This window comes from Dendrobates tinctorius, unplaced genomic scaffold, assembly GCF_039654945.1.
Source record: "Dendrobates tinctorius isolate UK_male_01 unplaced genomic scaffold, ASM3965494v1 ptg000016l, whole genome shotgun sequence".
Lineage (NCBI taxonomy): Eukaryota > Metazoa > Chordata > Amphibia > Anura > Dendrobatidae > Dendrobates > Dendrobates tinctorius.
In genome coordinates, this window is record NW_027361684.1 from 87,665,204 (window position 1) to 87,685,727 (window position 20,524).

General features: G+C 41.9%; 2 protein-coding genes across 5 annotated transcripts in view; one reads left to right on the forward strand and one right to left on the reverse strand.

Annotated features, from left to right (window-relative positions):
- The window catches only part of SYTL5 (synaptotagmin like 5), a 378,504-nt gene that overhangs the window by 39,476 nt on the left and 318,504 nt on the right, over positions 1-20,524 (reverse strand). The window lies entirely within an intron of this gene.
- Positions 3,658-6,362, forward strand: LOC141080649 (uncharacterized). Its single transcript, XM_073566024.1, has 2 exons — positions 3,658-4,948; positions 5,054-6,362. Exons 1-2 carry the CDS (start codon positions 4,818-4,820, stop codon positions 6,360-6,362), a joined length of 1,440 nt encoding a protein of 479 aa, XP_073422125.1. The 5' UTR covers positions 3,658-4,817.

Sequence of the window (20,524 nt, forward strand, 5' to 3'; positions counted from 1 at the left end):
ATCGTCTTACCTTCGTTTTGCCCGGCACCGGTGCACAGGGTAGAGAAGGCTTTGCACACCCTGGATCTGGTAAGAGCTCTTAGGAGGTATGTGACAAGGACGGCGCCATTCCGCCAGACAGATTCTCTATTCGTGGTTCCAGAGGGACGGCGGAAGGGGCTCGCTGCGTCCAGAGCGACTTTGGCCAGATGGGTTCGCCTGACGGTCCAAGAAGCTTATCAAATCAGTGGCACGCCGGTTCCGGCAGGGATCAAGGCTCACTCGGCACGGGCAGTGGGTGCCTCATGGGCACTACGACACCAGGCTTCAGCGGAGCAGGTATGCAAAGCAGCTACCTGGTCCAGTTTACATACGTTTGTCAAACATTATAACGTACATACCCAGGCATCCTCGGATGCAAGCCTGGGAAGAAAAATTCTCCAGGCAGCAGTTGCGCACCTCTAGTCAGGGGCGCAAATTAGCATGGATTGGGTGAGCTAAGATCCCGCCCAGAGGACTGCTTTAGGACGTCCCACAGTCTCTGTGTCCCCCAATGAGACGAAGGAGAAACATGGATTTTTGTGAGTACTCACCGTAAAATCCTTTTCTCCGAGACGCTCATTGGGGGACACAGCACCCACCCTATTAGCCAGTTGGCATCTGTTTATTTTGAATTATACAAATCCTTATGTAAGGATCAGGGTGGTCCCTTTTTCAGACGTATAATTTCTTGCCTGAGTTTAAGGCGCGTTCTCCTACTGCTTATGCACTAAACTGAGTTACGCCCGGCCTAGGGGCGAGGGTGTATGCGGCGGAGGAGGAGCTAACTCTTTTTTTTGTACACTTAGTGTCGGCCTCCAGGCGGCAGAAGCACACACCCACAGTCTCTGTGTCCCCCAATGAGCGTCTCGGAGAAAAGGATTTTACGGTGAGTACTCACAAAAATCCATGTTTCTTCCCCATAGACTTGCATTAGCGGCGGATTTTGACTGATGGTCATCCGTTGCATCCGTTTTTTGATGGATCCGTTTGAATTTTAGCATCCGCCAGCTGGAGTATACGGACAATGTAACGATTTTTTCCAGCGGCGGACCATTATTTCAAACTGTGCATACCTGGAAAATTTTCTCTTTCATGCATTTTAACCCTAAACGGCATTCTGGAAGCGGCGAAAAAAGTCTCTCTCTCTCCTTTTTTCCCAGAGTGCTGTTCCTTTAAATTTGATACACTCGCGGATCCATCCACAAAACGGATCAGGTATATCCGTTGTTGCATAGTGGAAACGGATCCGTTTTTTCACACTTTGGTGGATTTTAACTGATATCAAACAACTGAAGTGTGAAACAGGCCTAAGGCTGGTTTCACATTTGCGTTAAAACAACGCTGCGCCCTGCGTCGTTAAGCCCCGCCCCGAGCCGGCTCCCTGCCCGCCCCATCCGGGATCACCGCCTACTTTTGCATTGGCACGCATGCGATCGGCGCACCCTATCTTTAGCATAGGGTGCGCAGATCGTGCGCTGCCAGTGTGAAAGTAGCGTGCTGCGCACTTTTGACGGTGCGCCGTGTGCGCCGAAATGCAACATGCTGCATTTCGGCGCGCACGGCGCACCGTCAAAAGTGCGCAGCGCGCTACTTTCACACTGGCAGCGCACGATCTGCGCACCCTATGCTAAAGATAGGGTGCGCCGATCGCATGCGTGCAAATGCGAAAGTAGGCGGTGATCCCGGATGGGGCGGGCAGGGAGCCGGCTCGGGGCGGGGCTTAACGGCGCAGGGCGCAGCGTTGTTTTAACGCAAATGTGAAACCAGCCTTATACACGAGTATATACGGTAAACATTTTGGTCACTTTTACCATGTTTTACATTGTCCAGGCATTGATACAATTAGGGAAATAAGTATAGTGGATGCAGAAGTAAAAGTTACATATGGGTCCTGCTATATCTCGCTCCCTCTCTCACTGGGTCACTGCTACTTCTGGACCTCCATGTCCCACTGTGTGAAGCATTTTTTTCTACTAGACAACACTTTTAACCCTGCCTTTCTAAGAGTTTGGAGAGGGAAGAAACACCCTCCTAAAGACCTAATAGTGCTGATTTATGTTACTGTATATTGCTGCATTTTCCATATGTTGATGTTTGATGCAATTGTTTAATGTAATTAATTCTCCTTTATGCACTTGTGTTGGGAAAGTGACAGTAACATTGTAGATGCAGGGCTCAGAAGACCTAACACTTAGCCATCTCTGCAGATGGGAAGAGTGTTTTGGAGTAAGGGTGCTGTCACATTGCGTTCATGGGATAACATCGGTGCATACGTCCTAACCCCCCATCAAGACAGGGTTTGCACATATGTTCCCAGAGGGCCATAGACTGTATTGATGCCAAATTACTAGAATGGGGTTCAGGATTTATGTTGGACATTATAACTGCAAGGGGTCCAAAATGGGAGATATTTTTACTGGAAGGGGCACAGGATAGAAGACATGCAGTCTATGGAGGATGTTTATAATTTACAAACTGACTTGGACAAAGTCATTGTTCGAGCATCCACATGGAATTAGGAGAGACACTTGTAGAAAAGGATCTTGGTGTACTTTTAGATCACAAACTAAATAGCAGCTTGCAATGTCAATCTGTAACTTCTAAGTCCAGCAGAATATTGTCATGTATTATTAGAGGAATGAACTCATGGGACAGGTAAGTAATACTAACACATAAACCACTTGGAATAAGTAGTTTAGGTCTGTGCACCAGTTTATAAAAAGGATGACCTGGAGTTAGAATAGGTATAAAGAAGAACTACCAAACTGATAAGGATGGAGGATCTTACTTATGTGGAAAGATTATGTGATTTACATTTATTTAGTCTTGAGGATAAAGATCTAAGGCTGGTTTCACATTAGCGCTTTTGTGCGCAGCGCATCGGGCGCACCAGTGCGCATGCGCACTGCGCACCTATATTTTACATGATGTGCGCATGGTCTTGCGCATATTTGCGCTTTCGTGCGCATGCGTTTTTTGTCTTTTGCGCCAGGCGCGTCAGACGCAACATGTTGCATTTTTGGTTCCGCCCTGTCTCGTTAAAACAACGCATGCGCACGGAATGCGCAAAAACACCACATTGGAGCCTATGGGAGCGCAATACTTGCGCATGGTCTTGCGTTTTTATGCGCATGCGTTTTTTACATAAACATGACTGAAATTTGGTCTAGACAGTAAAAAAAAAAAATTGAACCAAGGTGATAAAATGGTGTGGGCACTGGGATTCCACAATACTTTAAGGATTGCTCACTAGTGGACACACAGCACAAGCTGCACCAATGTAAGTATGAAAAACCTAATGTCTGGCTGAAATTTCAATACATTTCTATGTACTTATGTCTCTTTTTTTTTTTTATTGCAGCATGTCTTCATCTGGTGAAGAATATGTCCCCGGGACAGGGCAAGAGGCAGAAGAAGTGAGTACTATGCTTCCGTATGGATTTGAAAAAATAAACACATGTGATTAATTTTTTTGGTTTAATTTTCAGAGCTCATCCTCCATCACGCCACCACCACCGGAGGAACGGCAGGAGCAGCAAGGCCAAGTGCGGGCGGGTAGACGTGATGTAAGTACAGATGGACTGTTTTTTTTTTTTTTTTTACTTATTTTCTAGTCTGGTTTTTTTTTTTTTTTTTTTTGGTATTTTTTAGTTTGTTTTTTTTAAATTTTCATGGTTGTTTTTTTCGATGTTTGTTGTTTTTTTTCCATTTATTTCCATTTAAAACAAATAATTTTTTCATGGATTGTTTATCAATATCTAGGGCTCAAAGTGTGTATGTGTGTGTGTGTGTGTGTTTGTGTGTGTGTGTGTGTGTGTATGTTTGTTTGTTTGGGTATATGGGCACGGGACTATGGGATGGAGGATATATATGATGGGTATATGGGCACGGGATAGAGGATATGTATGATGGTATATGGGCACGGGACTATGGGATGGCGAACATGTATCATGTGTATATGGGCACAGGCATATGAGATGGCGAATATGTATGATGGGTATATGGGCACAGGACTATGGGATGGAGGATATGTATGATGGAATATGGGCACGGGACTATGGGATGGAGGATATATATGATGGGTATATGGGCATGGGATGGAGGATATGTATGATGGTATATGGGCACGGGACTATGGGATGGCGAACATGTATCATGTGTATATGGGCACAGGCATATGAGATGGCGAATATGTATGATGGGTATATGGGCACAGGACTATGGGATGGAGGATATGTATGATGGAATATGGGCACGGGACTATGGGATGGAGGATAATTTTAAATTTATATAACTAACCACAGTTAGTTACTATGCCCGGGCAGCGCCGGGCTCTTCAGCTAGTTATCGATATTTTTTTTTTTAAAATCTTTCAAAGATTAATGTTTGTCTTTCTTTTCTAGGCTCCACAGCGGGAGGAGGACCTCGCCCTGGACAACGACGAGCTCATCCGTCTAGTCCAGGAGCGAGTCCCGTTGTGGGACACCCGTCACCAACTGCACTCGGACAACGTGGTGATCCGGCGGCTCTGGAACGAGGTGGCCGCATCGCTGATGGATGGCAGGGACAACGCCTCTCCCCGGGTCCGCAAGGATTTTCGTAAGTATTTAAATGCAGTGTGATGCAGCAGTGATCTTGGCCGGGATCACCCAACTGTGTGTGATGCTATTAACTCCATGGAGTTTCTATCATCACACACAGTTGGATGATCACAGCCTCCAGTGCATAGTCTTACTTTTTTTCTTTTTTTTTTTTTTTCCATCACAGTGAACAAAGTCAGAACCCGTTGGCGCTCGATGAAGGACCGCTTCAACAGGGATATCCGTCAGGAGAATAAGGTTCGCAGTGGTGCTGCGGCAAGGACCGGCACGAAGTACCGATACCATCGTGCCTTGGCATTTTTAAGACCGGTCCTTGCCTCCCGAACGTAAGTATTTTCTAGTTGTATTGTGTTTTATTCTGTGCTTTTCTATTCCACAGGAGTTGGCGATTGTTAATTTATGGTAGTAATTTCTTTCTTTTCTTTTCACAGCACCTGGAGCAGCACCCTGCAACCTGGTCCCGAAGCGGTCCTTCATCAAGCTGCCCCGGACCCCTCCCAGCCATCCATCAGCGAGGAAGCACCTTGCAGGTCTGCACCACAGTCATCTGGAGACCAGGAAGCTGGTCGCTCAGGTGTTCCCCTGTCCCAGGTCTCTGCCACTGGTTTTGCGGGCACTTCCCGCCAGCAGCGGCAGAGGACCTTGGACAGGCCTCTCATGCCCGAGTTCGTTGAATTGAGCTCGGTCTTTCAGAGTAGCCTCAAGGCACTCTCCGATAGACTTGAGAGTGGTTTCCTCCTTTTGGACCAACGCTACAAGTCTATCGAGGGTCGCCTTGAGCGCCTGGAAGTCGACCTCGCCAGACCAGCGCATCATTTTTATACCCAAATAGCTCGGGACACGGCGGAACACCTTACCCCTGACCTCCAGTTGACTGTCATGCAGGCCTGCAACAATGCTTTTATGCAGGCTATGCAGCAGAGTAGGATTATGCAGCAGTCAGTGGTGGCATTTCCACCGGTGCCACCACTGACTCGTTTTACAGCATTACCTACTTCTGCTGCATATCACTGCACAGCCACCACACTTCCAAGCCTCGCCGGACACCAATATACCGCCCCAAGTCCGAGTGCAGCTGGACACTTACCCGCCAACACCATGCCAAGCGCTGCTCCTGCCTGGCCCACCACTGCTGCCGCCACCACCACTGGATGGCCCGTCGTCACCACCCCTGCCTTGAGCGCCGCAACCACCACCACCAGCGGGAGGACCACCCCGGTATGGACCGCCACAGCCACCACGCCTGCATGGACCGCCACCACCACCACCACCACCACCACCTCGGAGCAGCATCAGCTGGGGGACCCGCATTCAATATTTACGGCCCCTGCCAGGACATCCACCACCTCCAGCATGCCACAGCTGGAACAAGATCCTGGCAGGCGGTCAACAAGTGCCAGGCGGTCCCCCAGCTCCAGCCAGTCCCCAGCCTCCAGGCGTTCCAGAGGCTCAAGGCAGTCCAGAGGCTCAAGGCGGTCCAGAGGCTCAAGGCGGTCCCCGGGGTCTAGCCAGTCCTCAGGCTCAAGCGAGGACAGCAGGAAGACGACGGGCCACCGTCCTAAAAAAACAAAGAGGAGGACTCTTACCCTCCCTCCTCCCTCACCTCCCACTTCACAACTTTCCTTGCCTCAGCTCCCTTCCCCCACTTCTTTGGTTCCTCCTTCCCCTAGAACCCCTTACTCCACCCAAAGCCGTTCCTCATCCCTCCACACCCCCCAGTTTCCAGCAACTAAAAAATAATTTAAATAAATGTTATATTTTTTTTTCAAAATAATGTTTGGCTATTGTGTCTTTCGCCGCCTGCACACACTGCGCCCTACACTATGGTTTGTTTTTCTTTACTTTATACCGGATGGTCAGCCATCCAACTCTGAAAGGGATACTATATTTTTTTTTTTTTTTATATACATATATATATATATATATATATATATATATATATATATATATATATATATATATAAATAAAACAAAAATGAAATATAGTATCCCTTTCAGAGTTGGATGGCTGACCATCCGGTAGAAAGTAAAGAAAGGGAAACCACCAAAAAAAAAAAAATATATATATATATATATATATATATATATAAAAAAATAAATATATATATATATATATATATAAATATATAAATATATATATAAATATATATATATAAATATATAAATATATATATATAAATATATATATATAAATATATAAATATATAATATATATTTATATAAATATATATTTATATTTATATATATATATTTATATAGATATATATATATATATATATATAGATATAGATATAGATATATATATATATATATATATATTTATATATATATATTTATATAAATATATTTATATATATATAAATATATTTATATATATATATATATATATTTATATATATATATATATATATATATTTATATATTTATATATATATATATATTTATATATATATTTATATATATATATATTTATATATTTATATATATATATATATATTTATATATTTATAAATATATAAATATATATATATATAAATATATATTTATATATTTATAAATATATAAATATATATATATATAAATATATATATATATAAATATATAAATATATATATATATAAATATATATATATATATAAATATATATATATATATATATATATATATATATATATATATATATATATTTTTTTTTTTTTTTTTTTTTTATGGTGGTTTCCCTTTCTTCAATTTAACCTGGGCAGATGAGTAGTGGAGTTTATTAAGACACAGTACACTGGGTACAGGTATAAAAAACCATGTATTTTATTTTTAACAAACAACAAAACTATTAAACCATTTGATCCTGCCATGCTACACGACCAACATCGGATAAAAAGTAGTCCGCAAATTGGTCCCTCATTTGGGCAATTTCGACTGAGGACCGAAGAGGGTGCTGAGTAAAATCTGGCAAAGGGTTGGCAGCAGGCTCATCCATGTCAAAGTTCGGCCGCTCCTTTGCCATAACAAAATTGTGGAGAACCACGCATGCCTTCACGACCTCATCAACTGTTTCCATTTTGAGATTGATGGCGGTGCTGAGAATTCGCCATCTGGCCACTAGAATGCCAAAGGCGCACTCTACAGTCCTGCGAGCCCTCGTAAGCCTGTAGTTGAAAATTTTCTTGCGGTGGTCCAAGTCACGGCTGGAGTACGGCTTCAGCAGGTTTGGGCACATCTGAAATGCCTCATCCCCAACCACTACAAATGGCAGTGGTGGAGTTTGGGTTTGGGGAAGAGGCCGTGCCAGTGGAAAATTGAAATGGTTGCCGTACAACCTCCAGCCCATATCAGAGTTCTTAAAAGTCTGTGAATCGTTGCCCCGTCCGAATGCCCCTATGTCCACCGCCACAAACCGGCAGTCTGCATCCGCAATGGCCATTAGGACTGTGGAAAAGTACTTCTTGTAGTTGTAGTACTCGGAGCCACTTCTTGCGGGTTTTGTGATGCGGATGTGCTTCCCGTCCACCGCTCCTAGGCAGTTCGGGAAATTGCAGACTGCCCAGAATTTCTCCGATATTTGAAGCCACTTTTCGGCAGTGGGCAATGGCAGAAACTCCGGACACAGAACATCCCACAGAGCCCTGCAGGTGTCGGCAACAATCCCAGATAAAGTTGAGATTCCCAGCCGGTACTGGAAATGCAGGGATGAAAGACTCTCTCCAGTTGCCAGGAACCTGCCAAACATAAAAAGAAAAAATAATTATATTTCTGTCTTGGGTATTACTAAAAACACTGAAAATAAAAAAGTACATGGCCTAACTATTTTGCATGTTTTTTTAATACAACATAGCAAAAAAACATTTTATAAAGGCTTGGGATTAGTACATGCCAGAAGAAAAACCATTATGCAAAAAAGCAATTTCACAAAAATAATGTTAAAAATCAATAGCCAAAAAAAACCTAATTTTTTGGACCAAAAAAAAAAAAAAATAAAAAGCCAAAAAAATTATGCAAACATAACAACATACATACCGTAAGGTGACAAGGAGCCTTTCTTCGGGAGGAATGGCACGCCGGAGCTGAGTGTCCCTTCTCCGGATGTTTCCTTCAACCATACCCAGCAAGTCAAGGAAGCTTTCCTGGGACATCCGTGTATAGTCAGCAAATTTCTCCGGGTTTTCCTGTAGCTCGCTGTACAGCGTGTGATATGCTCCACGGCTTGGCCGGAGTTCGATGATTGGATGCCTCCAAAACCTACGCCGCTGCCGTCTCTGCTGTCTCTCCCTCTCCCTTTCTTGCTGGCAACAAAAGACATACGCCTGAGACAGCGCAATGTCAAGATCCAGCTTGAAGCGGAAATTATCCAGACGCAAGTCCATCTTGACACCGGAAACAGCAGCAAAATCTGATGAATTCAGCAGTACAGGGTCTATAAAACATTCCAATGAAACACGCCCACTGGTGACCCATTGGTGGTCAAAGATTTTGCTATTGTGAAATGTCACACCTAAAAACGCATGCGCATAAAAAACGCAACCGCATGCAAAAACGCATGTAAAACGCAAGTAACACTGCGTTATTTTGACGCATCAGCGTGCGCATGAAGAAAAAAAAACGCACATTTGCTTTGCGTTTTTCTTTGCGTTTTTTATGCGCACGATGCGCTGCGCAAAAAAACGCTAATGTGAAACTAGCCTAAGGCAGGACACGATTAACTTGTACAAGTACATAAATGGCCCATACAAAAATTATGGCTAAAGGCTGTTTTAATTAAAACCCACACCCCCTCCATCTGGATAAAGCAAGGTTCAATCTCCAGAGAAGACAATCCCTCTTCACCATAGAACTATTAACCTAAAGAATAGTCCACCTCAGGAGCTGGTCAATGTGCGAACTGTTGATGGCTTAACCCCTTTCTGACATCAGACGTACTATCCCATCCATGGGCCCCGGGCCCCTATGCCCATGGACGGGATAGTACGTCTACCGCGATCAGCGGCGCCCACGTGGTGAGCGCCGCTGATCGCGGCCGGGTGTCAGCTGATTATCACAGCTGACACCTGGCACAATGTGTCAGGGGTGGTCACGGACCGCCCCCGACACGTTAACCCCTTGCACACCGCGATCAAACACGATCGCGGTGTACCGGGGGTTAAAGGGAAGCATCGGCAGGGAGGGGGCTTCCCTGAGCCCCCCACGGCAGCGCAATGTGTAGCGCTGCTGTGGGGGGCTCCTTTCCTGCAGGCCCCCGAATCCAAGATGGTGACGGGGGCCTTCGGGGGCCTGCAGGAAGCTGGCTTCCTCAGTGCCTGCAAAGCGCAGGCAAGAGGAAGTCTTCTTCAATGCCTGTGACAGATTGCTGATCTGTCACAGTGATCTGTGATGTGACAGATCAGTGATCTGTCACAGGACAGTGATGTCCCACCTGGGACTATTTAATAAAGTTAAAAAAAAATAAAAAAAAGTGTTTAAATAATTAAAAAAAATCGCCAAATAAATTAGAAAAAAAAAAAAATATTCCCCCAAATAAATCCATTTTTTGGAAATAAAAAAACAAAACAATAAAAGTAAAAACATATTAGGTATCGCCGCGTCCGTAACGACCCGCCCTATAAAACTGTCCCATTAGTTAACCTCTTTAGCGAACCCCTTAAAAAATAAAAATAAAAAACGAAGCAAAAAATAATGATTTAATATCATACCGCCAAACAAAAAGTGTAATAACGCGTGATCAAAAAGACGCATATAAATATCCATGGTACCGCTGAAAACGTTATCTTGTTCCGCAAAAAACGAGCAGCCACACAGCATCATCAGCAAAAAAATAAAAAAGGTATAGCTCGCAGAATAAAGCGATGCAAAAATAATTATTTTTTATATAAAATAGTTTTCATTGCATAAAACCGACAAAACGTAAAAAAACGACCTAAATGAGGTATCGCTGTAACCGTACTGACCCGAAGAATAAAACCGCTTTATCAATTTTACCGCAAGCGGAACGGTGTAAACGCACTCCCCCAAAGAAATTCATGAAACGCTGGTTTTTGTTCATTCTGCGTCCCAAAAATCGGAATAAAAAGCGATCAAAAAATGTCACGTGCCCGAAAATGGTACCAATAAAAACGTCAACTCGTCCCGCAAAAAATAAGACCTCACATGACTCGGTGGGTCAAAATACGGAAAAATTATAGCTCTCAATATGTGGTGATGCAAAAACTATTTTTACAATAAAAAGCGTCTTTTAGCGTGCGACAGCTGCCAAACATAAAAACCGCCATAAATAGTAAATCAAACCCCCCGTTATCACCCCCTTAGTTAGGGAAAAATAATAAAATAAAAAAATGTATTTATTTCCATTTTTCCATTAGGGCTAGGGTTAGGGCTAGGGTTATGGTTAGGGTTAGGGCTAGGGTTAGGGCTAGGGCTAGGGTTAGGGTTAGGGCTAGGGCTGAGATTAGGGTTAGGGGTGTGTTGGGGTTCGGGTTGGAGTTAGAATTGGGGGTTTCCACTGTTTGGGCACATCAGGGGCTCTCCAAATGCAATATTGCGTCTGATCTCAATTCCAGCCAATTCTGAGTTGAAAAAGTCAAATGGTGCTCCTTCCCTTCCAAGCTCTGCCATACCCAAACAGTGTTTTACCCCCACATGTATGGTATCAGCCTACTCAGGACAAATTACAAAACAATTTTTGGGGTCCAACTTCTCCTGTTACCCTTAGGAAAATAAAAAATTGGGGGCAAAAATATCATTTTTGTGGAAAAAAATGATTTTTTTATTTTCACATCCGAGCGTTATAAACTTCTGTGAAGCACTTGGGGGTTCAAAGTGCTCACCACACATCTAGATAAGTTCCGTGGGGGGTCTAGTGTCCAAAATGGGGTCACTTGTGGGGAGTTTCAATAGTTTAGGTACATCAGGGGCTCTCCAAACGCACATGACACCCACAGACCATTCCATCAGAGTCTGCATTCCAAAACGTCACTGCTTCCCTTCCGAGCCCCGACGTGTGTCCATACAGTAGTTTTCTCCCACATATGGGGTGTCAGCGTACTCATGACAAATTGGACAACAACTTTTGGGGTCCAATTTCTCCTGTTACCCTTGGGAAAATGAAAAAATTGGGGACTAATTGATCATGTTTGTGGAAAAAATACGATTTTTTTATTTTCATGCCCTGGCATTATAAACTTCTGTGAAGCCCTTGGGGGTTCAAAGTGCTCACCTCACATCTAGATAAGTTCCTTAGGGGGTCTAGTTTTCAAAATGGGGTCATTTGTGGGGGGTTTCCACTGTTTTGGTACATCAGGGGTTTTCCAATCGCGACATGGTGTCCGATCTCAATTCCAGCCAAAAACGTCAAATGGCGCTGCTTCCCTTCCGAGCTCTGCCATGCTCCCAAATAGTGGTTTACCCCCACATGTGGGGTATCAGCGTACTCAGGACAAATTGCACAATAACTTTTAGGGTCCTGTTACCCTTGGAAAAATAAGAATTGAGGGTGAAAAGATCATTTTTGTGGAAAAAATATGATTTTTTAATTGTACGGCTGTATGTTATAAACTTCTGTGAAGCCCTTGGGGGTTCAAAGTTCTCACCACACATCTAGATAAGTTCCTTAGGGGGTCTAGTTTCCAAAATGGTGTCATTTGTGGGGGGTTTCCACTGTTTTGGTACATCAGGGGTTTTCCATTCGCGACATGGTGTCTGATCTCAATTCCAGCCAAAAACGTCAAATGGCGCTGCTTCCCTTCCAAGATCTGCCATGCGCCCAAATAGTGGTTTACCCCCACATGTGGGGTATCAGCGTACTCAGGACAAATTGCACAATAACTTTTAGGGTCCTGTTACCCTTGGGAAAATAAAAATTGGGGTGAAAAGATCATTTTTGTGGAAAAAATATGATTTTTTAATTGTACCGCTGTACGTTATAAACTTCTGTAAAGCCCTTGTGGGTTCAAAGTTCTCATCACATATCTAGATAAGTTCCTTGGGGGGTCTAGTTTCCAAAATGGGGTCACTTGTAGGCAGCGTCGGACTGGAACACCTTGGGCCCACCAGAGAAAATCATTCTTGGGGCCCACTATGTAGCTGCATAGAGTTAAATACCAGACCACCAATTGTGCGGTAAAACACGCTAATATCCGGGTATAATATAAGGTTGTACATGTCTTAATTATGTAGCAGGAGTTGGGGTAGCCCCCTCTTAGAATATAAAGCAGCCCCCTCATAGAATATAATGTAGACCCCTCATAGAATATAATACTGCCCCCCTCATAGGGTATAATGCACCCCCTCATAGGGTATAATGCACCCCCTCATAGGGTATAATACTGCCCCCCTCATAGGGTATAATACTGCCCCCCTCATAGGGAATAATGCACCCCCTCATAGGGTTTAATGCACCCCCTCATAGGGTATAATGCACCCCCTCATAGGGTATAATACTGCCCCCCTCATAGGGAATAATGCACCCCCTCATAGGGTATAATGCTGCCCCCTCATAGGGTATAATACTGCCCCCCTCATAGGGTATAATACTGCCCCCCTCATAGGGTATAATACTGCCCCCCTCATAGGGAATAATGCACCCCGTCATAGGGAATAATGCTGCCCTCCTCGTAGGGTATAATGCTGCCTCCTCATAGGGTATAATACTGCCCCCCTCATAGGGAATAATGCTGCCCTCCTCATAGGGTATAATGCTGCCCCCTCATAGGGTATAATACTGCCCCCCTCATAGGGAATAATGCACCCCCTCATAGGGTATAATGCTGCCCCCTCATAGGGTATAATACTGCCCCCCTCATAGGGAATAATGCACCCCCTCATAGGGTATAATGCACCCCCTCATAGGGAATAATGCACCCCGTCATAGGGAATAATGCTGCCCTCCTCGTAGGGTATAATGCTGCCTCCTCATAGGGTATAATACTGCCCCCCTCATAGGGAATAATGCTGCCTCCTCATAGGGTATAATGCTGCCCCCTCATAGGGTATAATGCTGCCTCCTCATAGGGTATAATACTGCCCCCCTCATAGGGAATAATGCTGCCCCCTCATAGGGTATAATGCTGCCTCCTCATAGGGTATAATACTGCCCCCCTCATAGGGAATAATGCTGCCCTCCTCATAAGGTATAATGCTGCCTCCTCATAGGGTATAATGCTGCCTCCTCATAGGGTATAATACTGCCCCCCTCATAGGGAATAATGCTGCCCTCCTCATAGGGTATAATGCTGCCTCCTCATAGGGTATAATGCACCCCCTCATAGGGTATAATGCTGCCTCCTCATAGGGTATAATACTACCCCCCTCATAGGGAATAATGCTGCCCTCCTCATAGGGTATAATGCTGCCTCCTCATAGGGTATAATACTGCCCCCCTCATAGGGAATAATGCTATATAGATATATAGATATAGAGTTAGATAGATATAGATAGAAAGATAGATGTAGAAATAGATAGATATAGAGATAGATAGTAGATAATGGATAGAAAGTAGATAATGGATAGATATAGATAGAAAGATTCATAGAGATAGATAGAGATAGATATAAAGATAGATATAGAAAGAAATATAGATAGATAGATAGATCGATAGGTAGATAGATATAGAGATAGATAGAAAATAGATAATGGATAGATAGATAGATAGATAGATATAGAGATACATAGCTATAGATAGAAAGATATAGAGAGATAGATATATAGATAGAGATAGATAATAGATAGAGATATACAGATATAATAATAATAATAATATAGACATATATAGATAGATATAGAGATAAATATATATAGATAGATGGCTATAAATAAAAATAGATATAGAGATATATATATAGAGATAGAGAGATAATAGATAGAGAGAGATAGATAGATATAGAGATAGATATAGAGAGATAGATATAGAAAGATAGATATAGAGATAGATATAGAGATAATAGCTAGATATAGAGATATGTATAGAGATAGACAGATAGAGTTAGAAAGATAGATAGATATAGAGAGAGATATAGAGATAGATAGAGATAGCTAGATAGATAGATGGATAGATAGATATAGATAATAGAGATAATAGATAGATGTAATAGATAGATATAGAGATAGATATAGAGATAGATGGATAGATCAATAGATAGATAAAGAGAGAGAGATAGAGATAGATAGATAATGAGATATAGAGATAGATATAGAGATATAGTGTTAGATAGAAAGATAGATATAGAGATAGATAGATAGATATAGAGATAGATAGATATAGAGATAGATATGGATATAGAGATAACAGATAGATATAGAGATAGATAGATAGATATAGATAGATAGATATAGAGATAATATATAGATAGATAGATATAGAGATAATATATAGATAGCTATAGAGAGAGAGATATAGAGATAGATATTGAGAGAAACAGATATAGATATAGAGATAGATATAGAGATAGATAGATATAGAGATAATATATAGATATAGAGATAGATAGATAGATATAGATATAAAGATAGATAGAGATAGAGAGAGCGGTAGATAGAGAGAGAGATAGATATAGAGAGAGATAGATACAGAGATCGATAAATAGATAGAGAGATAGATATAGATAATAGATAGAGATAGATAGATAAAGATAGATAATAAATATAGAGATAACAGATAGATATAAAGATAGAGTAAGATAGAAAGATATAGAGATAGGTAGATATAGATAATAGAGATAGCTAGATAGATAGACATAATAGATAGATATAGATATAGATAGATATAGAGATAGATAGAAAGATAGATGTAGAGATAGAAAGATAGATATAGAGATAGAGCGATAGATAGATAGATATAGATATAGATAATAGATAGAGATAAATAGATAGATAGATAGATATAGAGATAGATATAGAGATAGAAAGATAGATAGATATACAGAGAGATAGATATGGAGATAGAGATAAATAGATAGATAGATATAGAGAGAGATATAGAGAGAAATAGATATAGATATATATAGAGATAGATATAGATATAGAGAGAGATAGCTACAGAGAAAAGATATAGAGATAAATAGATAAAGAAAGATAGATAGATATATAGATATAGAGATAGAAAGATAGATAGAGCGATAGATATACAGAGAGATAGATATAGAGATAGATAGAGATATATAGATAGATAGTTATAGAGAGAGATATAGAGATAGATATAGAGAGAAATAGATATAGAGATAGATATAGAGATAGATAGAGATAGATATATAGATATAGATATAAAGATAGATATAGAGATTGATATAGAGATAGATATAGAGATAGAGCGATAGATAGCGAGAGATATAGAGATAGATAGATACAGAGAAAAGATATAGAGATAGATAACGGATAGATAAATAGATAGATAGGTATAGAGATAGATAGATATAAATATTAGATAGATATATATATATAGATAAAGATAGATAGATATAGATGGTAGCTAGATAGATAATAAATATAGAGATAATAGATATAGAGATAGATAGAGTAAGATAGATAGATATAGAGATAGATAGACATAATAGATAGATATAAAGATATATATATAGAAAGATATAGAGATAGATAGATATAGAGATAGATAGATAGATAGATAGATAGATATAGATGTAGAGATAGAAAGATAGATATAAAGATAGAGCGATAGATAGAGATAGATATAGAAATAGATAGATATAGATAATAGATAGAGATAGATAGAGATAGATAGATATAGATAATAGATAGAGATAGAAAGATAGATAGATATAAGAGAGATAGAGAGAGAGAGAGATATATATAGAGATATAGAGAAAGATAGATAGATAGATAGATAGAGAGAGAGATATAAAAAAAAACAAACAAAACACAATACTCACCTCTCCTCCTCGCTCCCACGCTGATCCCGGCTTCAGTGTCAGGAGCTGCCCCCTCTGCCAGGCACACAGCGGGTGCGCGATGTAGTGACGTCATCGCGCACTGGCTGTGAGCCAGGAGCAGAGAGGACTGAGGGCGGCGCCGGCCCTGATTTACAGCTGTAGTCTGCAGAGCAGCTTACTGGGCTGGGGGCGGGGCCTCTGGGGGGTGGAGACCTGAAATGATATTCACTGCTTCTCAGTGAATATTCATTTCTCTTTAGCAGCGGGGACAGGGGCTCCTGCCTCCTGACACCCGCTGCTGCTCCGCTGGCAGGGGCCCCCATAGCAGCTGCATGGTGTGCGACACACCACTGGCTGGGGGCCCCTGGAGCAGCGGGGGCCCTAGGCAACTGCTGGCCCTGTATGCCTGCAGGTGCCAGGGCCCACCAGATGCCAGGGCCCACCGGAGAATCCACCGGTTCTCCGGTGGGCCAGTCCGATGCTGCTTGTAGGGGGTTTCCACTGTTTAGGTACATCAGGGACTCTCCAAACGTGACATGGCGTCTGATCTGAATTTCAGCCAATTTTGCATTGAAAAAGTCAAACGGCGCTCCTTCCATTCTGAGCTCTGCCATGCGCCGAAACAGTCATTCCCACCCATAAATCAGGTATCAGCGTACTCAGGACAAATTGCACAATAACTTTTGGAGTCCAATTTCTCCTGTTCCCCTTGGTAAAATAAAAAAAATTGAACCTGAAGTATTTTTTTTGTGAAAAAAAGTTAGATGTTCATTTTTTTTAAATATTCAAAAAAATTCCTGTGACGCACCTAAAGGGTTAATAAACTTCTTGAATGTGGTTTTGAGCACCTTAAGGGGTGCAGTTTTTAGAATGGTGTCACTTTTGGGTATTTTCTATCATATAGACCCCTCAAAGTGGCTTCAAATGTGATGTGGTCCTAAAAATAAAATGGTGCTGTAAAAATGAGAAATCGCTGGTCAACTTTTAACCCTTATAACTTCCTAACAAAAAAAAATTTTGGTTCCAAAATTGTGCTGGTGTAAAGTAAACATGTGGGAAATGTTAGTTATCAAGTTTTTTGTGTGCCGTATCTCTGTGATTTAAGGGCATAAAAATTCAAAGTTGGAAAATTGCAAAATTTTCAAAATTTTTGCCAAATTTCTGTTTTTTTCACAAATAAACGCAAGTTATTTGAATGAAATTTTACCTCTAACATGAAGTACAATATGTCACGAGAAAACAATGTCAGAATCACCGGGATCCATGGAAGCGTTCCAGAGTTATGACCTCATAAAGGTACAGTGGTCAGAATTGTAAAAATTGGCCCGGTCATGAACGTGCAAACCACCCTTGGGGGTGAAGGGGTTAAAAAAGGCTTAGATGCTTTTTTATCCGTTTTTTTTTTTTTTTTTTAAAGAAAATAACATTATTTTTCAGATAAAATGCTCCGGATTATAAAACGCACCCCAAATTTTGAGGAGAAAAATAGGAATTTTTTTTTTTAATAAAATGGTGGTGCTTCTTATAATCCATGCGTCCTATTGCTTACCTGGGGTGGTGGCTGCAGTGAAATGGGGTTGCTGCTGGAGGAGGCAGGAGTGGGATGATGCTGCAGGCCGCAGGCTGGGATGAGGGGGTGTCCGATTTTCAGTATGCCGCTGCAGGTGTCCGATGCTGCAGGTGTCCAGTGCTGCTGGGGTGTCTGGCGGTGCTGCGGGGGGGACCCCAGCAGCGCCGCTGGAGACCCCAGCAGCACCACTGGGCCCCCCTCATCTCAGCCTGCAGCAACGGTATCGGTAAGGTACTGTATATACGCATTATAAGACGCACCCCGATCTCCCCCCCTAATTTTGGGAGAAAAAAGTGCATGTTATAATCCGTAAAATATGGTAAGTAATTATATAAATGTGTAAAGTTATTTTCTCAGTGTTTAATTCAGTGGATCCACAATTGTGATCAGGAGGGACAGTTTAGCTCTTATGGGGTAGACTAGATCATGCATTGTGGTTGTGCATTTGCTACTTCCCTTTAGGCTTTATTATTCCTTGGTTGAAATTGATGGACATTGTTCTTTTTTAAACCTCTAACTATGTAACTAAATATTATAGCTTCCATTTCACAGTGACTACTCATCCATCTTAAAACGCTAAAAGTTTCTGAAATGATAACTTCTCAACATTCACCTCATAATCACCTGCAAGATTAGATGAAAGGTAACTCTTCTTTATAATACAGTTTGGGGCTTATAACACAGTATCAATCATTGATAATATATTAAGGATTCAGCTCACCTCTTCCTTCCTCACCCTACACAACTTAGGGCATACCCACAATACTCACATGAGTGAGCTATTTTCTCATGTGTGAAAGAAAATAAAGGGGACGTGTCACCAAATCTCACAATGCAAACTGCATAAATAATTACATAGATCTCATAGACTTGATGAGGCTTGTGCATTTACCTTGAAAACCCATGTCAAAATGTGACTAGCCCAACCTCTGAAACAGGCATCACTGATCACGCTTCATTTCAAGGAGGGGGCAGAATTATCTCAGTGACCGCATCCTCTGCCATCTGATGATGTTTTGTTTGAGTATTCATTTATTTATTTTATAGCTAAAAGCAGTGGGATTTTCAAATGAAGCGTGACCAAAACAGGAAGTAGTAAAAAAAAAAGCAGTTCGATAGTGTAGTGACGGAATGTTAGGGAATTATTAACTAAAGTATACTAGAAAATAGATTAGATTTTGGCATTACATTAATAGGCATTTAGGATGAAAATTAATTTGTGCTTCAACCCACCCCTTTAAGTGACAGCACTTGTTTGCCTAAAGTGTCGAACCAGACAGACAAAGGCAGTGGCACAAATGTGACGAGATTCACCATTCAAAACAATACAGCAGTAGAATTAAAAATAATTACAAACATATGATCAGTAGGGGGTTAACTGGTTTCAGTAATTATCCCCCAAACTACGCAAATAACACAAAAGTCTCTAAAGAGGTGACAATGCGTAATGCTGCCTGAATTGAACCTGGCACTGTCCTACACACTCCAAAAATACCTAAAAAAAATCTCCACATGAATATTAATTGCCAGTAACTCTCTAGCCCCCATTGAGTAGTTACGTTCACAGGGCGAAAATGCCTTGGAAAAGAAACCACAGGTCACTATCTTACCGGTAGACAGTTTTTGTGTGAGGACTGCTCCGGCTCTAGATGACAAAGCGTCCACTTCAAGGAAAAACTGCTTGTTGATCATTGGCCTGTGAAGAGGCGGAGCGGTTGAGAAGGCTTTTTTGAGGGAGGCGAAAGCTGACTCGGCCTCCAGAGTCCAATCCTTTGGTTTGACACCTTTACAAGTCAGGGCGGTGAGTGGTCTTATCAGAGAGGAGAAATGGGGAATGAATTGCTGATAGTAGTTGACTAATCCCAGGACCCGTTGAATGGCCTTGATTCCCTCAGGTCGGGGCCACTTAAGCACGGTGGAGACCTTCTCTGGATCCATCTCGAGACCTGTATTGGAAATGGTATAGCCAAGAAAGGGTAAAGACCTCTGTTCAAACAGACATTTCTAAAACTTCGCGTAGAGACGATTCTCCCTCAATCGTTGAAGAACGAGACGAACATTCCTCCTGTGAGTTGGTAAGTCGGGAGAAAATACCAGGATGTCGTCCAGATACGCCACCACACAAGCATAGAGCAGGTCACGGAATATGTCATTGACAAACTCCTGGAAGACGGCAGGTGCATTGCCTAACCCGAAGGGCATCACTCAATATTCGTAGTGACCATCTCGCATGTTGAAGGTGGTTTTCCACTCGTCCCCAGATTGTATCCTGGCTAGGTTTCAAGCCACGCGGAGATCCATCTTGGTAAAAATCCTGGAACCTCGAAGACAATCAAAGAGCTCTGAAATTAAGGGAAGAGGGTATCTGTTCTTTACAGTTAGGTTGAGACCACGGTAGTCGATACACGTATGAAGAGACCCATCTTTCTTCTTGACAAAGAAGAACCCAGCCCAGCTGGAGAGGA